General features: G+C 37.8%; 1 protein-coding gene across 1 annotated transcript in view; it reads left to right on the top strand.

The window, feature by feature from the left end:
• SHPRH (SNF2 histone linker PHD RING helicase, E3 ubiquitin protein ligase) overlaps positions 1–21183 on the top strand; it is a 47517-nt gene that overhangs the window by 11011 nt on the left and 15323 nt on the right. The window contains exons 8-17 of the mRNA XM_008943788.1: positions 1–479; positions 3742–3993; positions 4765–4843; positions 6765–6928; positions 7018–7274; positions 10032–10153; positions 12807–12895; positions 14572–14661; positions 16809–16916; positions 17914–18056. The exon at positions 1–479 is cut by the window's left edge and continues 235 nt beyond it. Coding sequence (XP_008942036.1) covers positions 1–479; positions 3742–3993; positions 4765–4843; positions 6765–6928; positions 7018–7274; positions 10032–10153; positions 12807–12895; positions 14572–14661; positions 16809–16916; positions 17914–18056 — 1783 coding nt within the window. The remainder of the gene's footprint in view (positions 480–3741; positions 3994–4764; positions 4844–6764; positions 6929–7017; positions 7275–10031; positions 10154–12806; positions 12896–14571; positions 14662–16808; positions 16917–17913; positions 18057–21183) is intronic.

Below are 21183 nucleotides of genomic sequence, written 5' to 3'. Positions count from 1 at the left end.
AGCAGGAGGCTGTAGTCCCAAAGCCTCTCAACTTACCTGGCAGCTTACCTGTCTCCACTGACTTGAGCAGTCTTCCAGATTTTGATGTTTCTAAAAGTACAGCTGATGACCAGCAAGAAGTCCTGAAGGACAAGTCCTCACATGCCCAAGAACATGCCAGCAGTAGCATACAACATAGTGGTTCTGTATTTCCATTTAATACCGTTGAATATCGCTTTGAATGCATCTGTGGTGAGCTCGGGTTGGCTGACTATAAAGCTCGTGTGCAGTGCATGAAATGTTACTTGTGGCAGCATGCAGAATGTGTAAACTACAAAGAGGAAAACCTGAAGATCAAGCCCTTCTACTGTCCCCATTGTCTCGTGGCAATGAAACCTGTTTCCACAGGAGCAACTCTGATTATTTCTCCAAGCTCTATTTGTCATCAGTGGGTAGATGAGATCAACAGGCATGTGAGATCATCTTCTCTTCGAGTTCTGGTGAGATTACGTAGCTTCATATTCTGGAGAGTTTATTTTATCAAGCCTCAGGGCTTCCGGTCTGACATGTCCTGTCCTGCCTTCCTGTCTGTCACCTGAAGTTCAGAGGTTTCTTTGTCCTTTGTGTCAGAAGTCTACATTTCTTGCTTTTAGGCTTATGCTTTGCTACCACGTTGCACTTGTGTATTAGAAAGATTGTCTGCATGTGATTCTATTTTTTCCTTATCACTGGGAGATGTTACACTGGACTAGATATCTTTATCAAATGGACGCCAGGTTTGAGCAGTTGCAGGAATAGGTGATTTCTGGGAGAGAAGGCTGTTTGTGTGTGTCTGTTTTTTTTTCCTTTGTTTTTTTGTGGGTTTTGTTTGGGTTTTCCTGAAAGGTTAAGGTGGAACTAGAACATCGTTGACCATGTCAAGTGTCACTGTATGTTTGCACCCAAGCACCTCTCTGACAGTTGCTTCTCATTTTGTTCTAGACAAAAACAAATATTTAAGTAAGTAAAAAGTATACTTTTGAATTTTTGGTCCTCAGGCTTTATAAAAGAATTCTTAGGCCTTGGTGTTTACTGAGAACAACACCATTACAGCTTGACCTTTGGCTCTGTAACATCTGCTGTATCTATTAGGATGTTGCTTATCCTGAGATCTTATATTGTCTTTTTACTGGATTTCTAATAGCTCTATTACTAAAATAGACCTAATTATACATTTAGTAACTATGGCAATAGAGGGGATTTTTTAATATAGCTGTCAGTACTCAAGGGCAGCCATTGTATCTTGTTAATGATGTAGTCAAGTTTTGTCCATATTTTTAGTAGGCGAGAACCTTTGTAATGATGTAGTGCTTTGAGAACCCTTACCTTAAATAAAATAATGATAATATTAGATTGATAGAGGAAGCTTTGTATTCAGAGATGTGTGGCAGCTTCAGCTATCCTGCATAGACACCCAATGTACAAATGAGTTCTAGGCTTCTGGTAAGCCATTTTGTGTGAGCAGTCTAATTTGCTTTAATTCAGCAACTAACAAATGTGTAAAACTTGCACAGTTTTCATGGGACCTAATCCAAGTTTTATACCAGCTTTGATGAAAACTGTCAGAAATAGATTTACATGGTAACAGTATAATAGCTTAAATACTGAATGTCAGTACTTTAAGCTGTGTGACACCTTCCGTTCTGAGACACTGCTTTAATTTTAACTGCCAACTCTGAATTCATTCAGACTTGCTTTCAGTGTTGCTTCAAAAGGAAATTTTGTTGTTTTTTTCTGTCAAGTATAAATGAACAATGCAGATGTTACAAAGAAACAGTTTCCCATGTTAACAGGTTTTGCATTGAATGTGGAAGGGTGTATTTTATTATTCCAACTGCTTACAACCCATGGGAACTTCTAATGGTTTTATGTAATAGAAAAAGAGATTAAAATTTATCAGTGGGTCTTGCTTTGTGGCAGGTTGTCTTTTCCTGCTGCTGGGAGAACAACGAAAACCTGGCCAAGTTATAAACCTCCGTAAAATCTGTTCATAAATACTTGGGAGAGGTTATTAGACTTTGACAGCTATTTTTTCTTCATAACAGTTGCTTCAGTGAGCATGCTCTTATTTTTTTTTTTTCCGTTTTTTCTCCCCTCCTATTCTCCCTCTAGTTCATGTGTGTTGACCTGGTTGCACATGCTCTGTCATGCTTGGGCTGAACAGAAATTTTCTGCAGGTGTTTCTTTCAGTCGACAGAAACACTGTTGCCCCATGCCCAAATGTAGAGGAAGGTTATTACTGGAAGGAAAAGTACAATAACAGTGAAATCATATGTTGATCATCAAGTTTTAAAGAGGGAGGAAATCAAGGTTTTATAGTAATCTTAATTTTGGTATTTTTGACTATTAGTTGTGTGAATTAAGGGAGCATTAAAGCTCGTGACACCAGGAAGGGCTGGGAAAACTGTGTAATTTTCTTAAATGGTAAAAGTGTGCTTAGGTAGTTGCAGAATGGACCACTGTGGTTAGTGTTTATGTAATAAATCATGAACTTGCAGAAAGAGAAAGGCATAGAAAGATGCTAACTGTATAATGATGAAGCCAAAATATAGATCCATTCTGAAAGCTAGGGATATTCCTGAATCTGTCAGAAGAAAGCTCTATCTCTTTTAATATTGTTTCCTATTATATGACTTACCTGATAAGTCTTAAGAAGTGGCTGATTATGTAATCCTTAAAGTATGCAACAAATGCCTGTAATTTTGATGTAGGTTCCTCAGGTAGACTGGGAGCAAGAGAAAAAGTTTGTGTGAGAAGGGGGGAAAAAAGGATTGATACATACCTCTGGTAATTATTGCTCTTAGTAGCTAAAACCCCTGGAGATTAGAAAACTCTTATTTTATATATATACTTTTTTTTTTTCATTTTTTTGTGTGCCTAATGATGCATTATTTGAAATTTCAATGTTTTCGTAGTGTAAGTATACTGGGACTCATGTGCTGCATTTTCTTTGGATATGGAACAATATTATGGGGAAGCAAAAAGTAAAATACTTGGTTTAGCTTGTTAATGTTTTAATTTAAACTGCTGGACGTTTCTGAAAGTTTTATGCTTAAAATGACAAGGGAGATAAGAAAAACAGTTTGGATGTTAGAAGAAATGTAAATATGAGAGGTTTATAAAGTATTCAGTTGATGTGCAGGGATTGTTTCTTACTAAGGTATTCTTTTTATTTCATGAGTCTCTGTAGAAATATTTTTTTGTAGGTAAACATTGCCCAGAGTAAAATTTCTGTTTTTTTAAAATATTTTGCTGCATGGTTCTGTCTTTACCTAATGAACCATGAAATTCTTGGGAATTTCATGGGAAGAAAGGCAGTACATATTTTGGTGAGGAAGGGACGGGATTTGTAGCACTGACTGACAGAGTTTTGCTCCATAAAACATTACAGAATACTTAATCTTGAATACAACTGTTGCAAAAATAACTGTTGTGGAGAATACTGAAGCCCTTTTTTGTTCAAAGGAGAAAAAAAAGTTTTGTGAGTTCTAAATACTTCACAATTTTGCCTCAATGTCAGTATTGCATTTCTTACCTCTGTTACTTGTGTGGATTTCCCACCGTGGTACTGTGTGAGTGCAGGTTTTATGAATGACTTGATATTATTTTAGGAATGCTTCTAGCAGCGTGCACAGGAAGCTTTACTGGTATTTTTGCATTTCTATTGAGGCATCTCTTCTCTTTGTTCTTTGCTGTTGTGGCGTTGAACGCGAATGCATGCAGGTGTATCAAGGTGTGAAGAAGCATGGCTTCCTGCAGCCGCACGTGCTGGCAGAGCAGGAGGTGGTCATCACCACCTACGACGTCCTGCGCACCGAGCTGAACTACGTGGACATCCCCCACAGCAACAGCGAGGACGGGCGCCGCTTCCGGAACCAGAAGCGCTACATGGCAGTCCCCAGCCCCTTGGTAGCTGTGGAGTGGTGGAGGATCTGCCTTGATGAAGCACAAATGGTCGAGTGCACTACCGCAAAGGTGTGACGTTCCCAGACGTGCCTTTATTTAACTTGAGAGGTTTTGACAAGGTTGTTGTAAATAATACAATAGACTTCCCTCTCCCTTTCTTCATGTTCCGTGCACTCAGGTAATTTGTCCTTGTAGCTTGTCCTTTAGAAGTGAATTTCCTGTGGCAGATATTTACTATTAAATAGTTTTCTTGTTGGAATTTTGGCAGGCTGTGAAGTATATCCAGCTCAAAAAATACTTAACATAATCTGTACTGACAGTTTAAAGAACTAGGTCATTGTGTTGTATGTGGTGTTTGATAGTTTCAAACAAGACACTAGCCTGTTCAGTGACATGGTTCAGAGGCATAGATCTGTCCTGTGGGTCTAGAAGCTAAAATAGTCAGCAGTGTGTCTGTAGACTCTAGGGCTGCAATCTGCAGGGGGAGATTATTTTAATTAGTATTTGTCCAGTCATTTTGCCCAAGACAATAATGCTACTTATGTAATGGCAGTGGCTTACAGGCTTTTTTTTTTTACATAGTTTCTTTTAACTATTTGCCTTTTGTGAACCCATAATTGCACTTGAATGCTTGGAAATGGATATGGTTTTTATCAGCTTTCAGTTACCTTCAAAGAGGGTCAGTAATGTTATACACATTCCTATGATATATAGCACCAGTTCCACTTGTAGGTCTGCTAATCTTACTAAAAAGATGTGTAGACTTCTTATAAGGTCCACATGTTTTCAAGCTGTCTCTGACTTTCCTTTTCTACCGTTGGTTCTATCTTCTTTTGTTAGGCTGCGGAAATGGCGCTCCGTTTAAGTGGAATCAATCGCTGGTGTGTCAGTGGCACCCCTGTGCAGAGAGGACTGGAAGGTGAGGTTTGATTTAGCAGTGTCATCTGTGGGTTTTCCTTGTGCTGATCATTAGGTAGTGGTTTGAAGCAGTTAACTTGTCTCCTCGTTCTGCTCTGAATTCATTAGGTACTCTGACTTGGTAAGCCATAAGCATGAGCTGTGTAATAAAACCATCAATAAATACATCAATATAAAAATTGCAGAGCTGAAATCTTATTTCCCCAAGTTAGACAGATACTTTGGGGAGTAGGAAAGCTGTATGTCAAACAGCTGACTCAAGTCTGTTCTTCAGTTTTCATTTAAGAGTGGGTAAATATAAACCCCTCTCTATTGCAGTCGAAGGTAGTCTGCTCTAGTTACAGAATTCTTCTGTCAAACACAGCAAGCAAAGCTGTTTTTGATTTTTGAGTGGCCCTGTATGAACTACTGTGGGCACCATTTACCATGAACATAAATTCTAAAAATCTTACTGATGCTTAACTGCATTGAGTCCTTATGTAACGACTTAATGAATTGCATTGCGTGGAGTAGGGAGCTGTATGTTAGCAGATGTCATTTGTTTTTTCTTTTTTGTGAGGTACTCAGTTTCAGTAGACAGGCTTCAGAGATAGAAAAAAGGGAGCTAACTTCTCCCTGAATTCTTTGATCAGTTTAGGAATATGTGCTACATATTGAGGCAATGAGTTTGAAAGCGGACAAAATCAGCGTAAGCATTTGTGGAATATTGTTCAGATACCAAGTTAGTATAAAATTCAATATTATATATTAATTATGGAACTGTGGATTTAATTTCTAAATAAACGTAGTAGTTTTGAGAATATATAGCTAGTAAAGCAAACGCTATAGAAGGAAGTGGTTGATTTGACCATTATGATCTTGTTCAAGTCCTTATGTGTCATGGTGTTGATTTAACACATCTGAAATGTCATATTGTCCATGATACGTGGTGGCCACGTACTCAGGCTGTTCTGAGGTTGCCCCCATCACGCAGGGGGTGAAAAAACTGCTGATTAATTTGGATCTGTGCTGTCGTTGCTGTAATAAAGTGGGATAGGACCTCTGGATAAACAATTGCTTCGTGCATAGAAATAATTCCCAGGATTTTCCTTCATCTGGTCTGCGACATTCTGGTGAATACCTTATGGCTCTTGGATGAATATCAAAATTACTATAAAGCTAACGGAATAAAGAACGTGGCCACCAGACCTTTAAGACTATATGTAAGATGCCACCATATACTTCTATTTTGCATTGTCCCCATGCTGCATTTAAAATGTGCTTCTGTATTATTCCAGTAAGATTAGATACAAGATTAAAGTCAGTACGTCCTTAAATTTCAGGCCCCAAAATGATGTTTCCGAATTGGGCAGAATTGGCAAGCTGTGTTCTCTCAATTACTAAGAAAACAAGTGTATTTTGTTAATTTCTTCTGCCTTAGTAGAAAAGTGAGTCTTCTGAATTGCAGCCCTTTTTAGGCTGGTGAGTACCAGACAGTTGGTGCACAGCAGGCTGTGAGGTAATGATACTGAGCAATATTGTTTTAGAAAAACCTGGCAAACCGAGTTAACCCTATGCAATCATGGAATTTCTGCCTCTCACTCTTCCTCTGAATAGATCTAAATTTATTGCTGTATTCAGCTAAACTTGAAATTAGGAAAGCATCTCACAAAGAGTTATATTCCAGCAAGTTGTATGAAAATCAACAACTAGCTAAAAGAGAGAACCCCCACCTTTCCCCACCCAGTCCTCTGCATCAAATCAGCTGTTTTGGTGAGGATATGACTGGAAAACAAGTGGAAAAGATAATGGCCAGAATGTAGTTGCTTTATGCCTGGTATACTTTATCTGAAAGCCATTTTTTTTTTTTTTTTTTTTTTTAAGGCATACTGTGAAATGTTAAAACACAAACATTGTACTAAAACATTTTCTTTTCTTGGCAGATCTGTATGGATTAGTCCTTTTCCTTGGAATTGATCCCTACTGGGTCAAACACTGGTGGGACCAACTTTTGTATCGGCCTTACTGTAGGAAAAATCCACAGCCTCTCTACAGTCTAATTGCCAAGATAATGTGGAGATCAGCAAAGAAGGATGTGATTGACCAAGTAAATGAGAGTTTTGGATTCTAAAATTCCTGAGGAACATTAGTCAATGGCCTTATTTGCAATTGACTACTTCTCTTATTCAATTGCAGATTCAAATCCCCCCTCAGACAGAAAACGTACACTGGCTTCACTTTTCTCCTGTAGAGAGACACTTCTATCATCGCCAGCATGAGGTGTGTTGCCAGGATGCATTGGCAAAACTCAGGAAGATTTCAGACTGGACTCTTAAGCTTAGTAGCCTGGATAGAAGGACTGTGACATCTATTCTGTACCCTTTGCTACGGCTGAGGCAGGCCTGCTGTCATCCACAAGCTGTTCGAGGAGAGTTCTTGCCATTACAGAAAAGGTGAATCTCTGTCACTGCCTAAATGGCTTTGTCTATCCAAAATGAAACTCTAATTGTCCCTAACAGTGCTAGACCTGGTACAGTTCTCAAGCAAGCCTAATTTTAAGCTTCTTTAGGTAAATGTGCAATTATGCAACACCAAGCTATCTGACCTCCGGAGCTGTATAGGATTCAGTAGGGTAGTATAATTCGTATGGTAAAGAGCACAGAGTACTATGTTACTATGGGGCAGTTGTTTGTGCAGTAACATTTTAACCTTACCAGGCTGATGGCTTTTGCAGGTGACAGATGGAGTATGAAACAAACCAGATTCTTTTTCAGTTTTAAATAAGCACACTGATTTTCTTTTGTCCCTTAGATAAATGCAGGTTTATAAATGAGAACAATGAACTAAATTAATAAACAGAATTGAATCATTCTTTAATTCAAAGAGAAAGCTATTAATGCACAGTTGTAGAATTTGTGAATATGGATCCAAACCTGAAAGCTTGAAGTGCTTTTTTTTCTGTGTATGTGCTTTCAAAAGCATCTTCTTTACAAGTGCCCTGCAAATACCAGTCTGGTCTCAGTCTTTGTTAGATCTAAACCATGTTGCTAGCACTCTGAAGTGCAGCTGCCACGTTTTCAGGCAGTTAGAGGGGGATTGTGAAAGGACAGCCTGTTTCCATTCCAGGCTTCTGAGAACACTACATAGTTTCTTTTCTAAGCTACAGGTAGGGAAGAACTTAAAACTTTTAACACTGCCAGCGCTGTTTCTCGTTTCTTGGCCTTGTTCATCCATCCTACTTAGTCTATCCTTTTATGAAGTTTTGTGTCCTATTCCTTTCTCTTTCTCACATGGGGCATCTACAGTGCCTGAGCAGCTGTAACTGACTTTGCACCTATTTCAGCAGGGACCAGGAGCAGGCACTGTCAAGTAGCACTTTGTCTAACAAACTGCTCATGTGGAAGTAAGGACTCAAACACAGGAGAAATGAGTATTCCCACCAGCCCATACAAGGCTATTTATATTAAAATGAACCAGTGGAGCACGAATTAAACCTGTAAACTGAGCTGAGCACGCTGAGAACAGTTTAGTAGTGTGTTGATTTTGGCAGAATGGTTGTGGAGTGGCAGATGTGTAGTAACTGTGGTGGAAAAACTAGCAATGAAAACTACATTTTTTTTTTTCTTAAAATCATGTATAAAGAAATGTCATTTACCAGCACTATTTACATATATTTTTTTTTGAGAACCAGACTAGACTGCAGCAGTTGAAAATTCCCAGAACAGAGATTTGGCTGCTGGTTTGGCTATATGTAGGAGAATAATGAAGAAATTCAGTGCTAGGAGCTTTGATGAGTAAAAGAAGTTTACTGATACAAGAAAGTTGATGGTGGAGTATATGGCTAAGAGAAAGTGGCCTGGAGCAAGAAAGCTGAGCATATTCTGTGCTAAGTGACTTTTTTTTTTCTACCTCTGTAGTGCAGGCAGTAAATGAGAACATCTACTCAGCAAAACAGAGCCCTACTAGGGAGTTTTCTAGGCTCTCCTAGTTAAACTGAGTTAAAAAAACACCTTCCTTTTGTCTTAATTGGTAGTCTCAGGCTATGTATCACATTGAATACTTCATATGTGCATCCTTTTGCAATTATAATTTTTCTTGAAACTTGTGATGGTTTTAAAAATGAGGATTAAGTAGTAATTGTAGAAGTATCAGAGTATGAACAGCTGGTATTATATATATTTGCCAATACCTTTGAATTCAGCTAATTATAAAAAGTGATTATATTGACTAAAAGCCTGCTCTAATTTAACACTGTAGTATGAACTCAATGGCCAGTTTCTGCAGATGGAACAGTGTTGCAAGGAGGGTAAAATAAAAGCCTGGTGAAGGATACCCTTCCAGCATACCTTGGGCCCAGACTGCACAGGAGTTCTGTCACCTCTTGCTCTGCTCCACATGCTAAATATGGAATACTAAATGCTTCTCCTGAAGATGAATGAGGCTGAGAAGCAGAGTTTTGGGAACGAGGGTTAGTGTCTGGTCTCACAGCAGCAGCTCGTTGTGGAAGCAGCCTCAGGTCAGCTGCTGTGGACTGTTGCAGTTTACTCTCCTGTCTCTTTGCATCAGTCTTGTTCCTGCCTGGATTTTGTCCCTTGGCCTTACTCCAAGCTATTCTTCATGCTTCTTTCTTCCTCCTTTCTCATCTCTGTCCTTGCTTCTCTCTCTTACCTCTCCATTTCCTGTATTTTTTTATGCTAAGCTAATTCTCTTCTGACTAAATTACTCTCATGAATTACAAATATTACAAAGGTAGAACTGGAAGTTTACAATGACATTTGTTAATCTTCACTGTTCTCATTTCACACATTTTCCTCTTAACCTTGAAACCTTGTGTTCTGAATGTTTAGACTGGTAGCGGAGGGGAGAAACGTCGTCTCTCATTGCTGTTTACATTTGAAAAGCTTCTAGCAAAATGAAGAGTATTTTTGCTTGTTTCCAATTCTCCACTGTAATAAAAGAAGCAAAACATTTTGCCCTGTAAAGGATTATTTTACCTAATTCTAACTTCCCTCTTCCTTCTCATTTCTTTCTGTTGTACTCAAGTTAGGGTAAAGCTCTAGCTGGAAGGAAAGCTGAGAACTAAGGTTTTTTAATAAGTAAATAAGTCTTGAATAAACAGTCGCGCAGTATGTTGGATGCACAGCAAGGGAGTGTTACTTTTCTAGTATTGTGGTTTTGTTCCAAATTTGAGACGTTTTTCTCCATTTCAGCACCATGACCATGGAGGAACTGTTAACATCTCTGCAGAAGAAATGTCGAACAGAGTGTGAAGAAGCTCACCGACAGTTGGTGTGTGCTCTTAATGGTTTAGCTGGTATCCATATCATCAAAGGTAAGAGGAGAGTTAGGGTTTAGATGACACCACATGAAAACAATTTTTTGAATTTGTGGAAAAAGCCATAGTGAAATCCAGGGAAACCAGAGAGGCTTGTAATAGTGTTTGTAACAAAACCATTTGTTCTAGATGAGGGAGAAAAGAATAGATGTAGTTTGGTGAATCTTTGAGATGTCTTAGTGTACTTCTGTCTTTTTTCTGTTTGATATTATTTCTTCATTCTACTATATGTGTACTGAGAGGATAAAAAAGTCATACTTGTATAATTGTACTTAACATGCTTTTGTTTTTTCAGTACTGATTTCTGGGCTCCTGTTGTGCCCCCTGCTGTGCAAACTGTTATGCTGACTGGAATCTTTTTGGTGCTGCCTGCTATTCAGCTCTGTCAATGTCTGAATTAGGAGGGAAAAAAAAGCTTTGAATGGGAAACAAAAATAATTATATTAATCTTATGTCCTACTAAACATAATAATAATAATAAATTAAAATTACTTAGTCATGAATGTGGAAAAAATGCCTCTTTGCCAAGTAATAAGTCTTTTAAAGCTGACAAGCTGCTTGACTTTTCCCAGTTCATGTTAAAGTCTTTCTTCTAAGAGGAGGACAAGTAAACTTCCTGTTCTATTATTTGCCTTACAGAAAGACTACATTCAGATTCTCTGGCCTGCAGTTAGTAGGTTTTAAGTACCTTGCTATGATTGCAGGATGAAGGTCAAGTTTACAGATAGAATTCAGTGCTTAAAAAGATTTCTGTATAGACTAAATACTTCTAAAATACACCAGTGTCACAAATTAAGTTTGGCTTTTTTTGAAAAGCAGACTGATGAAAACTAATAAGAAACAAAAGCAGGACTGAGGCAGCATTCTGGTTTATAACTTTTCCCTACCCCAGCAGAAGTGTTACACTCAGTCTCCTTTATCAGCAAGAAGGAAGTGCACCTTATTTATATGTAAAGCCATGAATTTATTGTTAGTGTAATTGAAATCCTATAGGTCTAATTGTTATCCCAGATCTAATTGTTACATATGAAAAAAAAATAATCACACTTTCTATTGCTTGTCCTGCTTTAATGCTCACCTTTGTACTGCACTTCCGGGTCCTGAGCTCAGTAGTTTAATAGGGGTGGTGACAGGCAGTGCTAGTTGGCTAGTATGGCTACTTGTCACCACCTGGAGTTCTTTGCCAGATGGACTAAGATGTTTGTGTTGATGGTTTCTCCTTTGTCACTCAAGGATCCGAGTAGGGTCATTTTTATGTTTGCTAACACACCCTTACACCTTTCTCTTCATTGGTCTGCAGTTCCATGTTAACACCAAATTTAGTGTACACGATGCCTTTAATGAATGTTACATACTATTTCTTTGTTCTCTTTGTTGCCCCTAAAACCAGTTTTGTCCAGCTCTAGGTCTGCATTTCTTTGACTGTGGGTGAGTTGTTTATAGCCATGGTTTCCTTATTCACTGCCAAGCCTGTGCACCATCTCTGAGCATCCCATGGCTGTATTCTACACTGCATCCTCTTTCTTCACTTGTCAAGGCCTCTGCTATTGTTACTAGGCCTGTATTTCTCTACACTACATCATTGTGTTAGTTGTAAATACCACGTTCTACATGGAATAACTGCTCGTTACTCCCATCTATATAAAGCTGTGACTGTACCACACAAAGATAAGCAGAAGTTAAAAAAAAAATAAATGTTATCCATAGGCATCTAGTAAATGAGAAAAATTGCTATCACAGCTAAGTCTGATAGAAGGTCCAAGCAATTCAAAGGCGGCCTGACAAGCCTCTAGTCTGAGGCCTTGCAAGTTCAGCACGGGCTCTTGGCCTGTTACTAGTCATGGCAATAGCCTACTGCAGGACTACACCCTTGGAACTGGCAACTCTTTGTCAGAAGCAACAAAACTTGGTTGAAATAGAGTTGTTAGGCTTCCAGGTACTTAGGAAGATTATTTTTGTTTTGCTCTGTTGTCTAACTTTATACATTTCATGTCCCTGTACTTCTCCATATTTTAAGAGTCTTCTAAGACAATTATTGGCTAAATTTCTGTCAGTTGAGAAAATAAAAATGGATTTTTTTTCCTGCTTTTCCATATGCAACTTCAATTTTCTATTTTTTTTTTTAATTGATATACCCTACTTTCTGAGAAGTTATTGTGATAGCAGCTTACATCAATAGTTACGCTCTCTGCATGTATTTTATCATTTCTGCCTTTTATGACACAACTTTCATTGTTTTCACTGGAAGAGTGAAAAACGTTTTAGTGTGACTTAAGTAATGCATCACTGCAGTGAGTTGTAAATTTTTTTTAGTGCAACGTGTGAACTTTTTTTTTTGGGGTTACACAAGTGTGTACTTTAGGGTCAAGAATTCTATAAATCTTTCAGTCATAAAAGATACTTAATTGGGAAATTGCTTTAGGTTTTGCAAAATATAATAGTCTTTTTTACCTTTTTTTTTTTTTAGTGGGGGGAGGAAGTTGGCACGGAATGAATAGGGAAGATTTGCTTGAAGACAAGTAGATATTGTACGGCCTCTCGAGAGACATCTTAGTATGTGACAAGTGATGGCCAGACATGGCTGCTTGTGTATTTAAAAATGGCAGAATATGTATATGTGTATGGTTTTATTACTCTTTTCTTAATTCAGGAGAATATACGTTGGCTGCAGAGCTGTACAGAGAGGTGTTACAGTCGTCTGAAGAGCACAAAGAAAAGCTCAAAACGGATTCTTTGCAAGTGAGTGAGCATTCAAAAATAAAGAGACTTATTTAAGAACTGGAGTACTTTAATTTAATTTAGCAGGTCAGTCTTTTCTTCCTCCTGGTGATGTGCTGTTGTCATTATGACAAATTGTAGATGTGAATGTCACCAAATTCCTGTTTGCTCTTTTTTTTTTTTGAAAAGAGAAAAAGCTACTGTATTTCTAAACTTTATGGTATCCCAGAAGTAGTGTATGATCTCCACCTGCTGTTCTGCAATAAACTTAACAAGCTGAATTCCTACACTTGTGTATACAAATACAGGATGCTGGATTTGTATTGAGAATTATATTAATATAGGAAATGATAAAGAATAATAAAATTTTTGCAGCGCAGAAGATATTCTCTGAAATTAAATGAAAATATGAAAAAGAATCTAAGTGAATTTTCTTTTCAGGCAATATGTTTTGTATGGTATATTAAAAATGTGAATGTATTTTCCTGATAAGAAAGCAATGGTTCTGTATGTAACATCTTTATTAGTCTTCAAGAAATATCAGTTCTAAATTGACCGAAATCCCCTTAAGCATAACAAGATATTTAAAATGCTAATGATGGATAAATAAGAAATGATCCGTTGTCTGTTTATTTCACTTACTTCAGTGAGTAAGTTGTTGTTTGATTATCTTGCCTGTGGTCATCTGATTGCTCTGTTGTGCTGCTTTTGATCCCTGCTTCTCTTTTGTGGTTTTCCAAAGGCATTTTTCACTTACTGTAGCCATATGAGCATAAATTGGTGAAGCTATTCATAACAGTTAAGATGTTTTACTCCATTGACCAATCTGATAAAGCTTTTTTTTTTTCCCCCTCAAAATATACACTACCTAATATTGCCTTTTATTAAACTCAACTCTCAAGTACTTCCCAGATGCATAGGCTTAGCTCTTTAAGACGATGGCAAACCAGTGCTGGCCAGTGCTCTTCAGTGGCTGAGATCATAAAAGGGTAAAGGTGAAGTGAATGCAGGAGGTGAGAAGGGAGGGCACAAGTTCATGATAGTGGACATTATTAGTATAAGTTTGTGGGAGGTGGGCAGGCAGCATAGTACTAGGGATCTGATTTGGGATACATATGGTGAACCTAGGGAAGAGGAATAGAATTGCCTTATGAACAATCAAGTTTATTTTCCTTAAAAGTAAAAAAAAAAAAATTTAAAAAATTGCATTATTCAGTCATCTTTTATTTCAGAAAAGCAGAAAAAATGAAAAATGATTGAAGTTCTTGGGACCTGCTTTTTTCCTTATACTTCAGTTTGCTTTAGACAGGCTAAGTGAATTGTCTTCTTAAAATATTCTGAACATAGTTACAAAAGAATGTGCTCAGAGATAAAGAATTTATTTTCTTTAATATTCCAGGGCCACGTTAATTTAGGAGGGTGAGTATGGGACAGAATCTGATGACTTGGTATCAAATTCACCTGCTAATATGTTTTTGAGCTGTTGAAGAAGGTATTTTTAATCTCATTTCCTTAATAAAATGGGGAAAAGAGAGTTTATTCTTTATAAGATCCTTCCAGATTAACAGAGGAAAAACCAAGTGAATTTTAAATGAATACTCATTTCTTGCTGTAAACTGTCATTGTTGTTTAAGCTTTTCCTGTCACAGATATGGCAATGATTTTTTCATGATTGCTGTCGACTTTGTATAATTTAGAGACTTCATTCTACACACAATTTGATGGAATTGTTGGGAAAGCACCCAGGAATTCCTCCGACTTTGCGTGATAGCAGACTTGCAGAAGAGGTAAGCATTTTTCATTTTTATATAAATATGATTTGAAAAGCATCTTTTTATTTTTTTATTGTTCAATGTTATTTATTTAGTTTAGAGAAAATATCAAATAGCTTTCAAGTTAACCGCGTACGTTTCCTTTCAGGTTAGCAAAATCAGGAGGAGTTTAGTGTGTGAGATTAGAGCAGAAATGTCCACTAAAATGCTGTTTTCTGAATGCTTGCTGCTCTCTGTTATGTTGTGAGTGTGTTTTATAGATGTTTTAATAATTTCTATCCCTAAAATTGTATTTTCCCTCCCTCAATGTTCTTGTGGAATTAACTTACATGGATGTTACTGATAAAGAATACACCATCCTGAATTCTTTCCATCTTTTTATTTCCTCATATTTTCTGTAGCTATTCTCACTTTAACTGCAGTTTTCTCTAGATGAGGTTTAGTGTTTTTTGCATAGGTGCTGATCATTCCAAAATGCTTCCCAGCCTCCTCGTAAACATAAGCTACTACTGTGTATTGCATCTTCTCAGTCATGCCTTGAAGCTGATTTTCTGCCTCTTTTTGGTCCTGTGCGTTGTACTGATATACTTTCAAAGTGTTGGAGTACTTTGCAGTAATTTTTTGAAACCTTCTTGACAAGGTCTTGATTTGCAGTGTTCTTCATAGCCTGAAGTTTGCCAGTGGCATCTGTCCAGCTTTCTCTGTGTTACTGGTATTGTACTCACGTGCCCCACAGCAACTGACTCGCCTCCGTCCCTCTCGTGCTGCCTAGGCTTCGAGAAAGGTTGACTATCTTTAGCCACATGAGCAAGACTCTGCATGTTCCTTCCTGTGTGCATAAGTCTAACTGCATCCTCAGTTGTAACTGGGAAAATAGCTGGCAAGATAGCTAGGATCACTCTTCCTCATTGGTTAGTTGTACTAGACATTTGGACCATTTTAGTAAAAGAACATTGTTATTGTGGCATCATTTGGGTTGGAAAAGACCTTAGAAGGTTTCCAGCTGAACCTGCACCTCAGAGCAAGATCAACACTTGTTTCTGACCAGGTAGCTCAGGGCATTATCCAACTGGGCCATTAAAACTTCCAAGGAAAGATATTTCACTACTTATCTGAGCAACCTGTTCCACTACTTTTGTAGACCTCAGACTGGGGGGGGGGGAAAAATTCACATAAATTTTCCATTCCAACTTAACAGCCCTTGTCCCTTGTTTACTTCTCATGTAGTCCAGCTGAAGTGCCAGCCTCTCCAGTTATGTGGTGGTGATCATTATCTGTCTTATTGTTTGTATATCTTGTGATATTTTATAGTTTTTATGGATATTCTATGCATAGGTAGCAATTTTTTTTGTTTGTTTAATGACACTTGTTCTCTTAAATATATGAAGTTTCTACTTGTCTTTATAGAAACATCGACTATGTTTGTGTTGACCTGTAACTCTAGCTATTGTTAATATCACCTTCTTCTGACATTACTGTAAAGAGGAGGTTCAGAATGTTTGTATTTTGCTTATAAATGTGAAGCAGAGATTTTTTCGTATCTTCTGCCAGTATTTCATCCAAATACCTGAGTCCTGTCCGCTGCTGGTAAACTCAGCTCCATCTATAACAATAATAATATAACAATAGTAACTGAACTCCATGTATAACAATAATAGAATTATCTTGATAGTAGCAATCAAAAAGAAGAAAGGCTTAAATATACTCTAAAATGCAAAATAAAGATATCTAGTGAAATCAGAATGTAATGGTGAAAGATACATTTTTACATGTTACTTGTAAGTTTTGTTTGCTTATCCAACACAATATATATTAATGTACAAAAGCAAGAATTGTGAGTTAAATTCCAGTCCCTTTTTTAGTGCAGTGTATTCCTATTATGTCACTGGGACCTGTCTGAAAGCAAGATTGCATAGTTAGCATCTTTGCAATCATTTGTCCTCTCAAATGTGGGCGGTTTGTTTTTTTTTTTTTTTTTGCTTACTAAAAAATGCTAGATTCTAGAGAAAAAAAAAAATACAAAATATTGCTTATGAATTAAAGTGGGTAGCACATTAGGTTTAACCATTTTAAAGCATGATGGAAGCTGGAGAGTTTTTAAACTTTCAGTTGTTCCTCATAAATATGATTTGTGCATGATTTAAACTCTTATTTGCATACAGGCAGAACAGCTTCGAAAACATTACATGAGTAAATCCAATGCAGAAGTTGCAGAAGCCCATCAAGCCTTACAGCCAGTTCTTCAGACCATTCGGGAGCTCCAGAGAAAGGCAGGTACCTCTTACAGATTTAGTCGCTGAATTTGGGGATTATTTTTTTTTTTATATTTTTTTTTTCTTAGAACACTTTCGTCTGTTTATCTAGAACTCCAGCTCTTTATTACCTCTTAACAGTTCCTTGAAGGCCTGATTGGCAGAGGAGTTTGGCAGTGTGTGTGAACACACATACGTAGAGCCTCAAAACATATTCTGTGTTCCCTGCACAAAGAGTCACAAAGTACTTGATGAACAGATGGCTAAAACCAGAAGTACATGGCGGGATGATTCTAGTAAAGATTAACACCATGCTTGATTTTTGTATTAGCTGTGCTTCAACTGTAATTTAAGTAAATCAGGTGTAGGTTTTGGCACTGAAGTATTTCTGTGGTGTATCAGATTTTCAGTTACTTTCAAAGGAACTATTCTTTGCCAGGCATTTAGTCTTTGTGCTTAAGGCATAATCGTGTTCATGGAAAGGTGCAAACCTATAACAAATTGATGAACACCTGAGTTGAAATACTGTTTGTCACTTGCATAATAGTAAAGAAGTAATAAAGAAATGGGGGTAAATGGCACATGGGGAAGTAAGCTTCTGCATCTTCTTTCAGCTTTTAAAATTACAAAGTCACTTCAGTGTTGCTCTATTCATTTCACAGGGAGTTGGCTTTCTGTGATAAGATGATCCCCTCACCTCTTTATGAGAGAGAGAAAGAGGAACCTGAGATTACAGTATCTGTATGTGGCTATTCTGTGTAGATGACCATAGTGAAATTTACTCTAATGAAGCAATTTGAAGGTGTGGAGGTAGATGGGAATGCAGAAAATTCCTTAATCCTGTATTCACTTAAACAGAAAAGGGGATTTTTTTTTTTTTTTAAGCATATTCTCATCTTCCACTTCTCATAGAATTAACCAGGCTGTGTTTGAGTGTCTTGGCTTAAAAAGACTCTCTGCTGCAATGAGGTTGTTTGTTGAATGTTCACAGATTAATTTGTTCTTTTGCATACAGATACATTCAGGTTCTCCTTGGTGGTTGGATGTCATCCAGACAGCAATACAGTATGCTATTGATGAGGAGCTTGTTCAGCGTGTGCAAAATGAAATAACCTGCAACTACAAACAGCAGATTAATAAACTCTCCATGGCAGAGAAGTAAGAGAATAGCTAAAATAGGCTAATGAATACAGTTAAGTCTGCTCAAGTCCTTTTGGCACTTTGTGCTAACAATTACAATTAGATGGCATGCGTTTTTTCTTCAGAGCATCTCGACTGCAGTTAAGTTTCAAAAAGTCTCCTGAAAAACATAGCTAGATAGGAGACTTGGAAAGAAAAGCAGGAGAATCAGTTTTCTCCTAGACAAGCAGTCTCTTAAATGTTCCTTTGTATTACCTACCATGGTTTTATTGTCTTCTGTACTCATGCAACTGCTGAGCAAGAAAGATTCAGTTTAGAGTAACCTCTAAAAGAAACTGACTTGCTTAAATGGAAAGTAGACAGATATCAGAAAATCCTTGCACAACAGCATAGAATAGCATAATGGGTTTTCTGACCAAAGAATTTTGGTTTGGTTTCATGTTAGAGGCAACAGTACCACTCTTGTTGTATGCAATTCCAGAGTGATGGATTGGAAGGGACATCTGGAGGTCACCTAGACCAACCCCCAGCTTATAGATCCAGGCCCATGCTCAGTTACAGCCTCACCAAGTTGCACAGGGATTTGCCCTGCTAAGTTCAGGGTAACCCCAAGGAGGGATATTTCGTAGCCTGTACATGAAGTTTGTTCCAGTATTTCACCCATTTGGTGGGGGAAGAAAAAAAAAACACCCTTCTATCTAGTGGTTATTTCCTGTGTTGCATCTTGTGTCTGTTATCTCTTGTCTTTTCACTGTGTGCCTTTTCATAGAATCATAGAATCATTTCTTCTGGAAAAGATTAGCTCAGTCCTCTCTGTACCTTCCAGTTAGATAAAAGTAGAAAGCAATAATGTTTCCTTTAGTGAGCTCATTTTAAGGCTGAATAAATCCTTTTCTCCCAGCCTTTTGCATATTCTGTGCTCCAGCTCTGTAAATTCATCACAGAAGGGAGACATAGGAAGGAGAGTGCTCTCAGAGTTTAACTCTAGGCAGTTTTCTCAGATACGTAAGCAGTCCTTATGCTCTTAAACGTAGTCTTTCTGGATCATGTTTTAGTTACATACATATATTATATAGAGGTAATAAATATATAAAAGCATATACATATGTGTACAAATATCTAATGTGTATATAAAATGGATGTGTGTATAAATTTAAGCATTTAAAATATGCACAGATGTTAATCAAATATGTAAAGACCTATCTCCCACTATGACTACTGTTACCATGATCCCAGAAGGTGGCAATTCCTTGCCCTTGCTGGAAGTAAGCATATCTTTTACTTTTCAGTACTCAGCGTAATTTTATTGAATTATCTAAATAAAAATACAAAACTTTACCTCTTCTTTCTTCAAAACTCAGAAGTTTTGAAGTATGCTGAGAAGGAAGAAGGAAAATCTGTCCATTCAAAATGAATATTGGGGCCACCCAGCTGGAAGGTAGCTTTGCAGAAAAGGATGTTGGGGATTCTGGTGGACACCAAGCTGACCAAGAGACATCTTTGCACCCTTGTGTCAAAGAAGCCTAATTGTATTGGGGACTGCATTAGAGAACATGTTTCCAGCAGGTTGAGGGAGGTGGTCTTTTCTGTCTACTCAGTGCTGGTGGAGGCCTCACCTGGAGTATTCTGCATCCAGTTCTGGGCTCTCCAATATGAAAGAGATGGGCATACTGAAGAGTTTCTTATAGAAGGAGAGCCCGAAAGAGCTGAGTGTGTTCAGCAGTTCTTCTGATATGCTTCTCAATGTAGATAAATACCTAAGAGTAGGGTGCCAAAAAGACAGAGACATAGTCTTTTCAGTGGTGCTCAGTGACAGCCCAAGAGGCAGTGGGCACAAACTGAAACACAGGAGGTTCCCTCTGAACATCAGGAAAAACAGTTTTGTTTTGTTTTGTTTTTTTTTTACTGTGCGAATGACTGAGCACTGACACAGGTTGCCCAAAGAGGTTATGAAGTCTCCATACTTGGAGATACTCAAAAGCCATCTGGGCATGGTCCTGGGCAAACAGCTATAAGTGACCTTGCTTAAGGAGAAGCATTGGAGAAGGCAACCTCCAGAGGCCCATTCCAACCTTAGCCAGTCTGAGTCTGGAGGTGAACATTTAACAGTTATGTGTTTTTTGAGAAAGATAGCATCTCATTATGGTCAAAATAAATTTGAGGAGATGATTGTTTGCATGTTCATGCTGAGCTCATGTACCTGTGCATCTATTTGTATGCTTGCCTGTGTCATAGTGGAAAAAAATTACCTTTTTCTCACTTGATATTAGCTATGTAGGAAGTATCTTTCCAAATTGTTGCTGCGTACAGGTTGTATAACTTTGGAAAAGCTATTGCTGACTGAGCTGTTTCTTTTATAAAATAGGCATAAAACTTAATTCCTTTTAAATTTATTTTAGCATATGCAGTAAAAACTGTCATGGTGCCTTATATCTAGTCAGTTGTGGAAGCAACGAGTGTTAATCTCTAGTTAAGTATTAGAGATGGTCAATCCAGGGTGTGGTGTGGGAGACTTAGAACTGGGATATTTAGCAACTGATAGTATTAACAACAGTCTTGTGATTGCAATTTCCATATATTTTCAGACTACCTGGTTAGGCAAACTCATCTGTTTTAAAATATGTATTGCTTAAGTAGGTCATATTAAATGCCAAACTCTAATAGGGTTGTTAAACCTGTGCTTCACTCTCCATGCTCTACAAAAAGGATGATTTTTGTGAAGCTTTCCATCTGGGTAGAACCACAGTCTTGTAATACAGTGTCCTGTATGAGAACCAGAGCTTGTGTGGATGGTACACTCTCAGCAAGAGACCTCTGCTCACAGGAGAACCACAGTATGGGAAGAGGTTAACAGGTGTTTGTGTTCCTAGTCCAGTCTAGAAAGACAGCTAGGTCTTAGGAAAATAGTTCACTGTCGTGTCCATTTAATAATTTTAACTTTGAAAGCTAATTTGCAAACTGCAGCGTACTGTTTGTGAGGGTTGCCTGTGGATGCTGTGAATTGCACAGGGGGGCATTGGATATCAGTTTGTTGGCTAACAGATGCAAGTGAGACTAGAAGTATGTGCAGGTGTTTACCTTAGTAATTTCTGTTGTGGACCAGAATGTTGCAGGTTGGTGTTGACTACTAATATCCAGTAGCATC

The sequence above is a fragment of the Merops nubicus genome, unplaced genomic scaffold, assembly GCF_000691845.1.
Source record: "Merops nubicus isolate BGI_N331 unplaced genomic scaffold, ASM69184v1 scaffold5967, whole genome shotgun sequence".
Classification (NCBI taxonomy): Eukaryota; Metazoa; Chordata; class Aves; order Coraciiformes; family Meropidae; genus Merops; species Merops nubicus.
Note: the sequence above shows the minus strand (reverse complement) of the source record. Positions and strands in the feature narration are given on the sequence as shown.